Source organism: Zeugodacus cucurbitae, chromosome 4 (genome assembly GCF_028554725.1).
Source record: "Zeugodacus cucurbitae isolate PBARC_wt_2022May chromosome 4, idZeuCucr1.2, whole genome shotgun sequence".
NCBI lineage: Eukaryota > Metazoa > Arthropoda > Insecta > Diptera > Tephritidae > Zeugodacus > Zeugodacus cucurbitae.
Window position 1 is genome coordinate 45,346,641 of NC_071669.1, and position 10,872 is coordinate 45,357,512.

General features: G+C 37.0%; 1 protein-coding gene across 1 annotated transcript; it reads left to right on the top strand.

Moving 5' to 3' along the window:
- The first annotated feature begins 7,186 nt into the window (after window positions 1-7,186).
- On the top strand, window positions 7,187-9,930 carry LOC105221065 (fork head domain-containing protein crocodile). The gene has a single exon (XM_011197725.3). It carries the CDS (start codon window positions 7,948-7,950, stop codon window positions 9,532-9,534), a length of 1,587 nt encoding a protein of 528 aa, XP_011196027.2. The 5' UTR covers window positions 7,187-7,947; the 3' UTR covers window positions 9,535-9,930.
- Window positions 9,931-10,872: the final 942 nt, after the last annotated feature.

Genomic DNA, 10,872 nt, shown 5'->3' on the forward strand with positions numbered 1-10,872 from the left:
TAGTATATAAAAAATAAAGATTTATGGGGTTAAGGGTATTCAGGATTTTCAAAAAATCAATTTTTTTCATTTTCGTTAAGTGCAATATCTTAAAAATATTCTCTGAACATTTGAGGTTGATTCGATAATTACTTTTCGAGTTATTCGACAAATAACAAAGTGCGCTCGGGCATTCCAAAATACTCGGGAGCATGTAGCTAGCGGCAGCTGAAAGCAACCGTTTTCTCGGGTTCTATTGTATTAAATGCAATTTCTCAAAACAATGTTTTGTGAACTAGTGACAACTGTAACTCAAAAGCCGCTCAGTAGATTTTAAAGAAATTTATACAGCTTTTAGAATACATAATAAACTCAGGCCTGATCGATCGGGTCGGATCGGGTTTATTTAATTTTCTTTTTAAGACCAATTAACTGTTCATTTTTTTCCGAAAAAAATAAAAAAAAATTTCTGAGGGATGCCATTTTGTTAATTTTGAAAAAAAAGGCTTCGATCAGGCCAGGATTATCTATATATAAAACAATTTTTTCTTATCTGATTGATTTTAGATGAATATCCAAGGACTTATGATAGTCATAGTCGGGAACTTTTTTTGGAATTGGGCCAACACAAACAGCTATAACATTGGAAATTATAATTTTTTTTCAAATTTTCATTCAAAACATTATGTAATAATGCCATTCTCATTTTTTAAAGTCTCTGATTACCACAAACCTCTCACAGCCAACACAAAATAGCATTTCATCATTGAAGATATCTAACATCCTTAAATTCAATATATTTAATAAAATGAAAATAAAATTAAAAAATTAAAAATTAATTAGTACAGAAAAATAGTAATTCGTTAACAAAGGGGTTCTGTACCCCTTTACTCCTTTTGCATTCCATAGTTGAACCACTGTAAATGAAATAATATATGTTTTTCTTAGAATAAATTTGATTTCAATCAGTTTTCATAGTATTGAGCACTCGTACAAATTGAATTGTAAATTCGGTTATTAATACATATGAAAAAAACGGCATAAGTGAGTAAGGCGCTGAAGTTGGTTTCGAAGACGCTATGACTACTAGTTAAAAGCAATATTTCTGTCTAACCTTCAGTCGGCTGTTTAAACACAAATAAGACATGATGAATGTAGAATCTTTATATCAAATATGTATGAGTACATACGAGCTTTTTACACGACTGTGGTGTGGTTTCATATTTCAAGGACAACGTTGTGCTTATGCGTCACTTTCGATTGTTTCACTTCAATTCACGCACTGAAAATTCATTCAATTTCATTTCTTCATTCATCACGCAGCTACATATATATATGTATGTATGTATGTAAGTATATAACGTTGAGTCTATATGTATGTAGCAAGTTCTACTCCTCCAGCTACACTCTTAAATGCTATTTCTTCCGCATCTCGCCATATTCAATTCCACAAAACTCTCAGCCATCAATCCCATCTGGCCGGAAGGCAAGCCAGTCTGTGCAAAATATGTATTTTTTCTAGCACTGCGCGTACTACAAACTTATCATATTCAACACATTTCGCACAATCGTCATCGCAATGCACTCCGTTAGATGGCCGCCATACGTGCGCGTGGTTGTGCCTTCGAGACGAGCACGACGACGACGATTTTGTCATTCCGTCAAAATGTTAATAATGTTTTCATTTCATTGTTTGGGTATGTCTGACCTATGAAAATATTTTCTCAAACAATAAACTCTACGTCTACATTTTTGTTTTTGGTTCTTCGTGCAGTTTTTTGCTTCAGCACTCGTGCGCTGCGCTACTCGCTCGCATTGCGAATTATTTCTTGCATTTCACGTTTGCTTTTGTTGTATTTTTTGGCATTTTTGTGAAATCTTTAAGACATAGCAGCAGCGATGTTTAAGAAATTAAAGATTCCTTTGAATAATTCAAAAATGAAGTGAATCGCCTGCACACATACCAATATGCGCTGCATACATTTAGGCGTTTGCACGCCTGCATATTTACGTGTGTGTATTTGTTTTAGAAATGTTAATATTATTTGTTTTTTAGATGTCAATGGGTCAATAGGTTTAATCTGTGTACTTTTTACACCTTCAGTTATAAAGTAAATGTACCGTAGGCAACCCTTTAAGTGTGAAAATGTGTGAGTAAAGAAAATATGGAAATCGCTCAAAAATTGTGTGCTCATATGTATTCAGCAATTATATTGAAAAAGTAATTGGATTTCTGTGTGCCAAAAGGAATGCGAGTTTGTAGTTAAAAAGGCACTATTTATAATGTAGCTTTGAAATAGAACTGTAATAGGTCGATAGGGTTACTTTAAAAGAGGGTGATATTCAAATGGTGTGTTATACAAATTGTTAAGACGAAATACATGAGATGTCGGCAAATATGAAGAGAATCCTAAAACTCTAAAAAAATAACAATTGACTAATTATGGAGATTTTAAGATAGTATTGGAAGAGGACGAAGAGGACGATGTTATTACAATAAGGATACCATTATATTTTAAGCATAGAACAGGATGAAAAAATACGGTGTAAACTACTTGAAACAAAGTTTTTATTCGGATGAGAGTTCACTATTATTAATTAGACGCTTCTAACAAATGTACAGTTGATCAAAATTTAACGATAAACCTGATATAAACGGAGCGCTAACACAACTTTGTCTACTTCAAATTGAGATTTATGTAATTGATTGGGAAATGATGAGTTATGCGAGCATTGCGATAAAATCAAAGGTTGAGAATAAATGAAGACGCCGTTAATGATTCGATAACACTTAATATAAATAAATAAATGCTTCTTCTTCTTGACTGTCGTAGACACCTCTTACGCGGTTATAGCGGAGTCCACAACAGCGCGCCACGCATATCTCCTTTTGGCAGTTTGATGCCAATTGGTTATACCAAGCGAAGCTAGGTCCTTCTCCACCTGGCCCTTCCATCGGAGTGGAGGTCTCCCTCTTCGTCGGCTTCCTACAGCGGGTACTGCATCGAAAACTATCAGAGCTGGCCTAGCCAGCGTAGCCGCTGTCTTTTTATTCGCTGGACTATGTCAATGTCGTCGAATAACACATACAGCTCATGGCTCCATCGTCTGCGGTATTTGCCGTTGCCAATGTTCTGAGGACCATAAATCTTCCGCAAAACCTTTCTCTTGAAACCTAGTGCCGTCTCATCGGATGTTGACATCGTCCACGCTTCTGCACCGTAAACTAGGTAGTATAAATAACTTGGTCCCTGGAAAAGAATGCAATCTGCTAGAAATATATCTACAACCAAGTGAGTAGAGTAGTCAGTAGGCCTTGATAAAGCTCCTGTAGGAAACTGGCAAGTGTAATGGGGATTACAATCGACAATATTTAGTGGAATTAATGAATTATTTTGTAGTTTGATCCATGTAAAGGGTATATGTAAAGGGTGTTTTTCGTCTGAGCATTTGCCCCTCCACTGTCCAGTTTTGGCCAAACTTTAAACTCCTTGGAAGGATCACATTCGGCGAACCTGGCGAATTGGCTAGAATTTACATTAGCTGACTAAAGAAGTTCGTAACAAATTCCAGGGTAGTTTATTGGTATCTCAAAGGATAATGCTCAAAACTGTCTAAGTACTTGCAGAGATCTGCCTAATAAGATAACCTAACCTAATATGACTAAGAATTTCGCTTTATTATAACATTATGTGTTTGTTTGTGTTTTTGCAGCGTTTTGCTCGAATAAATTCCAGCCTAAAGGCCGAATTTTCGACCACTTTTTGCAATTTGGGCCGTATGTCAGTAATAAACTTTGTTCCGAAGAAAATCTGATCATAATGGAATGAAAACCAAACTGAGTATACGTCAAGTAACAGCTGTCAAAAAGACAAACTACCAAAAAACATTACCTGATTGAAGAACACACAACTAACCAACAGTCCTTATTTTAAATTACAGATAACACGATATTGATCATAAAGCTACAGTTGAACAAACTATCCTTGTCAATCTTAATAATCTATAAGAATTGAGGAGGTCTCACATAAATCAATGGACCGAAGTTTCGTAAGAAGTCCTTGTAGTAGGATCAAATATTTTAAAAGTGAAAATATTCCTCGCATTTAAGTTATGTCGAGTATCTGTATGCCACCGAAATGTAAATAATAACAACAACAAACGCCACCACAAGAAAGTGGCAACGCTAATAAAACGCAGTAAATAATTAAAGCAAACAACAACAACCAAATAAAGTACGCATTTTACGGTTATTTAAAGAAAATTAATTAGAGTCGAAATGAGGTTATGCGGAGCTTTGTACATGTATGTATGCGGTGAATGAACAATTTCGTAGAGCATAAACTGCGATAAATAATGTATAGACATAAATAATGCTACGAATAATTATAGCAAATAAAGTATTCAACAAAAATTGTTGTTGTTGTATAGTTTTAATAAAACTTTTCGGTATTACGATGTTTGAAGGATTGATGTCCAAATTGTGATACTACATACTTGTAGTATTTTAATGTAATGCATACAACTAAATTTTATATTATTTGAAATTATTTATATGTACTTTATGTGTACATATATATGTATGCATATGTAGGATATCGACAAATATACAATTAAGAGAATTTCTTCGGGAATTAAACTAGTTCATGACATACTTTCAAGAGTTGTTTTCCAAGTATAATTTTTATTTTTTTTGTCAGTTTGTTGATCAATTGAACCTTATATGCGATATTAAGGAGGCTTATCAAAGGTAACTGGCCTAGATTGTGGGATCTTTCTTTTTGTGGATTGGGTAGAGTACACTCAGGTTCCACTTATATTCTGAAGAAGCTGAAGCATGCATCTTGTCAGTTCTTCGCCGACGTATTTGCATAGCTTGGCCGGCAATCCATTGGCTCCCGCCGATATGTTGTTCTTCAGGTGGGTAGTTGCTATTCGGACGTCGTCATTCTGACAGTAGAACACTTGTGGCATGGCATCGATTATGGTATCAGGTTCGCCATCTCCTGGTGTTATGCTTTCACTAGTGTAGCGTTTCTCCATTCTGCAGGCTGGAGAAGTGTTCCCTGCACAAATTCAGTATACCCTGGTGATCTTACAAGAGTATGCTCTGGTCTTGAAAGCTTATGTTAGTCGCCGCATCTTTTCGAAGAATTTTCGAGTATTACCCCTGTCGACCAGCTTGACGAGCTCTTCGTATTTACGCATTTCGGCTTATTGTTGTTTTTGTCTCGCTTTCCTCTTCAGTACTACAGATCTCCTACCAATAATACCAGAAACGAATTTCTTACATGGATACGGCTATTCGCTGAAAGATGTGGTAACGCATGAAAAATGATCCTAAAATTCGCATATAAGGTATTGGAACAGTTGTTATAAATTGCAAGAACACTTTTCAATTTAGATTTTTTCGAATTCTGTGATTTCACTAGACTTTTTCAGAAAAGATATTACTGTGTTTGTAAATTTTGATATGAATCTCCTTAATATGTGTGGAGTTGGATTTTCGTGCAATCTATTATTACTTTGACATTATAGACACTGAAAGACTTGAAAGAGATATGTATATTAATGGATCTTAGAAGGGCAATTAGGTTTATATGTAGTAATGTCTCCTACATTAACAGTATATAAATCACTTCAGAATCAATTCACTGAGCAAACAATATACTTTTGTAGGGTTGATCGGAAGCAATAATGGGCCGATATATAGTGCGAAAGATATCGAAGAAAGCAAAAATCGTCCAACCATAGATATTCTTAACCTAAACTAAACTGCCCAAACTATAGCTTTTGTATGAAAAAGCCATTGCCCATAATATCTAAAATAGCGTCTTAATAATTGCTTCTGACTTTGGAAGTCAGATGAATGTCTATAGCATCTACTTAGAGCAACCACTTCGAAGATGTCTGAATTAGAATCCATCCATCGACTGGAATATATTTTGTTCAATTACACACCGACTTAAATTACATTGAATATATTTTCAATGCTTTCCTATTTACATACATATGTAACTTGTTGTGTGCTGTTTTCGCACTTCGAATATACCCTAGCCCAAACCAAATATTTGTATTCTTGTAAACGTAGTTAGTAACTCTACTCACAAAAAAAAATCGATTTTATTGTCGTTTTTTTTCTAGTAAATATAAATTATAATAATGTTGTTTTTGTTTTTATTATTCAGGCGCATCATTATCTCACTCTAACTAATTGACTGCTGAGCAGCGGTTAGGCTGAGCTACTTAACTATTAACCGCATATAGAATTCGACGCGGCTAAATTGGTTTGAATGACGCCGACGGCTGGGTGCTAAGTGGCAATAACAACAAGAGCAACTACAAAAACAACAACAACACTGACATTTTTAGTAAAAGTAACAACAACAACAACAGAAAACGATGAGCGTCCAATAACGCCAACTACACTAAACTAGTTAAACAACAACAAATGTGAGAGAGCAGTAAAACAACAGTAGGTGGCTACTAACTCCGGCCAAACAACAACAATAACGCTGAATTTGCGAGTATGTGTGTGTGTGTGCATACAGCAGCGTACTCTAACCTATACAAATACCAAAGTGTTGCTATTGCGTTGAATGGTTGGGCCTTCACTTTCTGACTGCCACTAATACAAAGTAAGAAAATAAATACACACACAGCCACACATACACACGCATACATATAGAATTGTGCGCACAGCACATCCTCCACTATATTGTGACGTCCTGATTAGTTGGTTGTTTTCATAGCTGTACGTGCAGTGTGCGCTGGTATTGGTGGTGGTGGAATACTTTATTGTTGTTTGGCTGCATGGTGGATATGCACAAAAACAACAACACAAGTCAATTTCACAGACGCACGCATATATGTACATAAATAGTGCTGAGAGTAGAGTAGAGCGCAAGAGCATTGCATACAACTACAAAGACAGATACAAGGTGCGGGTGGACGAATACATGCGCACACAGCGATACACACAAACATGCACTCACTTAAGTAAGCAAGCAAGCAGAAATCCAGCCATTCAGGCTAGCTACAGACAGCTCGAACACGCTGCTCTTCTACTTGTATCGTGACTGCGTGAGTATGCGTGCCTTTCCCTCTGCACCGCTTGTACGCGCTGCCATACGCGCTCCTTGCTACTTTACGTTGAGTTCGGACTCGAGGTGAATGTTATTTCAGCTACAGATTCAGTATCTGACGTGTTACTATCCCGAACGGTTCGTTTAGCTCGGTGAAGTGCTGCAGTCAGCAAAAAGAAAATAAAAACATCAAGCCAGAAAAGCGCTGGACCAACGGCATTTTTTGCAAGTGGAAAGGGAAAATAAAAATTAAATGAATAAATATCAGTGTATGTGCATACACATATATACCATAATTTGCAGTGACGACACTTGCCACACCACTTGAACGCCAAATGTACGCGCTGTTGTTGTTGCTGCACAAGTAAAAATAATAAAATAACATTTTAGTTGCAAAAACAAAAAAAAACACATATAAGTGTAAAAATATATATAAAAGTGTTACGTTCATGTGGAGCAAGCGAACCCCATTACCGTGTTTGTTGCTAGACGCGTCAAGAATCTGCGACGACGCGCACCTCTTTTGCCGCGGAGTTTACTTAAAAAATACAAAAAAGTGAAATTAAGTAAATATTTGTTGAGCAAACAAAGAATTTGGCGAATAAGACTTGCGACTTGCGAAAACAAATGCGCGCGCCGAGCGATTGAAGCCAATTAACGGTGAAAACAAAGTGTGCTGTTAAGTTAAGTCAGAAACTTTAAGGAATGATTCAAAAAAATATTTAATAAAAACAATAAAAAAAAGTTAATTTGCAATCGAGTTGCAAGTGACACTGTGTTAAAAAGTGAATTTTCAAAACAAAAAAATTTTTGAGTGAAAAATATAAACTCTTATCAAGCCGCTTGCAATTTTAAACGGCAAACCTCACACTAATCAACCACCATGCATACGTTATTCACCGATCAGAATTCCTTCTCGCGCCATTATGCGCAAACCGCCGGCTATCCCAGTGCGGCCACCGCCGGCGCTATGACCACAGCCTCAGCTGCGGCCGCCGCACATTACGCTTACGATCAGTATTCACGCTACTCTTATCCGGCGAGCGCTTACGGTCTGGGCGCGCCACATCAGAATAAGGAGATCGTTAAACCACCGTACTCGTACATAGCGCTCATCGCCATGGCCATACAGAATTCGTCGGACAAGAAGATCACACTTAACGGCATTTATCAGTACATAATGGAGCGATTCCCCTATTATCGCGATAACAAGCAAGGTTGGCAGAACTCGATACGTCACAATCTCAGCTTGAACGAGTGCTTCGTGAAGGTGGCGCGTGACGATAAGAAGCCCGGCAAAGGTTCCTACTGGACGTTGGATCCCGATTCGTACAATATGTTCGATAACGGTTCGTTTTTGCGTCGGCGACGTCGTTTCAAGAAGAAGGATGTGTTGCGCGAAAAGGAGGAGGCCATGAAGCGGCAAGCGATGATGAATGAAAAGTTGGCTGAAATTAAGCCTCTGAAATTGATGACTAACGGTATTTTGGATCACAAACATATGGCGGCGCATGCACACTTCAAGAAGGAACCGATTATGGAACTCGGCTGTTTGGCGGGCAAAGATATGCACACCGGTCTGAGTACCGCTATGCTGAACTCCTGTCACGACAGCTTGGCGCAAATGAATCATCTCACCGGCACGGTGGAGCATGCCGGCTTCACCGTCGACTCACTGATGAATGTCTACAATCCACGCATACACCACAGCGCCTATCCGTATCACCTGAACGAGGACAACTTAGCCGTCGCTTCGACACAAATGCACGCCCATCATGCCGCCGCCGCACATCATGCTCAGCTGCGTCATCATCATGCCGCCCACGTTTCGCATACGCACCCGCTAACACCTGGTGGTCATGCAGGTGTGCAGCTGGGCAGCACAACCGCTTTAACATCTGGCGCTTCACCCACCACGATCTCAACGCCGCATGGACCGACACATGGCGGCTGGTATACACCTGAAACGCCACCATCTGAGCCAATCGGCAACGGCGGTGTTGGAGTAGGTGGTGGTGTCACAAACGCTGGCACACCAACCAACAATAATAATAATAACAACAATAGCAATAACAGTCATAATCATAACGGTTCGGCAGGTGTGCATCTCGGCAATCAGAATCACGCATCTGCACTCACCGCCACCAGCAGTCCGTCGGCTGTGGTAGGCGGCGTTGTAACAGGCCACACATCACTGGGTTTCCGCGATATGCTCTTCGAGCAAAATCAACCATGTCAAATGGACACGGGCAGTCCAAATGGCAGTCTACAATCCGCCAGTCCACCGGCCAGCGCCAGCGCTGCAGCGGCCTCCGCAGCAGCCGCGGCGTCAGTGATCAGCAGTCATCATCATCACCACCATCATCATCTGAGCGGGAATCTGGGAAATCTGAGTAATCTGAGCAACTTAAGTCATTACCGGTCGCATGTGAGTCATTACCAGGATTACGGCATCAAATATGGCGTCTAATTCGCAGTACAGTTGAATGCTGCTGTGTTCTGGAAATCTAAAATCTGTTAGTCGGAGAATGCCGTTATAAAGTAATACATTTAAGTGTCTGACTCTCTAGTTAAGCTTGATGTGCTTGTCAAAGCTTTCTACACGCTTTCGAGTCATCATCTGCAAAGCAACGAATCTTTATTACTTTTTGTAGTCGTTCTCAATACACCATCTAAGGTATACGAATTTATACTCTAAGTGTTAATAATATTATGCAGTAGATTTACATAAATATATATTTATTTTATTTTCTTGATTTTGGTTGAAAACATTAAACGCGAGCTTCAATATGTTATAAGTACATACATATTTCTTTTGCATATAATGTATGCAATGCTGACTAATGTGCGCCAAAGTGATGTGTAAAATAATATTTTTTATAATATTATTTTTTTTCAAAATACAAATTTTTATAAAAAAATTTTTGTAAATTATTAAAAAAGTTTTTAAACTATGAAAAGAAAATGAAAATCTTAAGGAAAAGATCAAAATCTTCGAAAATGAATTTTTGCTAAAATATTTTTTTTTCAAATAATTTTCATAAAATATTTTTTTTTTGTAATACAATTTGACACATTCACCAGGCGCACATTGGCTATTGTACATACATTTTTTTCTCACAAAATGTGCATTAATATTTCTCGAAAGTATTTGTATACATATATTTCTGTATATATGCACATACATATGTACACACGCTGTTATTTATAGGCACATTATTTAAAAAAGCAAAATTAGCAATGAATCGCGAGAAAAAGTCGAAAAATTAGCGCAAAATGTGAATGGATGTGCACATAATTTAAAACGCTAAAAAAAGCTTGTTGTTGTACTTTAAGTAAGCTTAAATAATATGAATAATAATATAAATAAAAATAGTAATAAAATCGTTTTAAGTCCACAAGTTTTAGAGTTTTAGCGAATAGCAAATAAATTTTGTGATGATTCGAAATAAAATCTTAAGCCTTTTAATTTTAATATGAAAAATATTACATTTAAAATAAATATAATTGTTTGTAAAATATTAAACGAAATCAAGTTTTGAATAATAAGTAGCATTTAGTAGTAATTATGTATGATGATTATGTTTCTACTTTTAAGTAAATTTGATCAACATGTCGCATTTGAAATACATATAGCTGAAAATCTATGCTTACGAGTATATATAGATTTGAAAAATTAAAAAAATATAACAGAAAAAATATTACACTGAAAAATTATAAACCAAAATGGCTAGTTTTATTTTACCACACAGAGCAAGTTGTTAGTTAATGAAGCAATGGCTTGAAATGATGTTTGAAGGTGCATTGA

Coding starts and splice junctions, on each gene's coding strand:
- LOC105221065 (XM_011197725.3), top strand. CDS start 7,948: ATGCATACGTTATTCACCGATCAGAATTCCTTCTCGCGCCATTATGCG.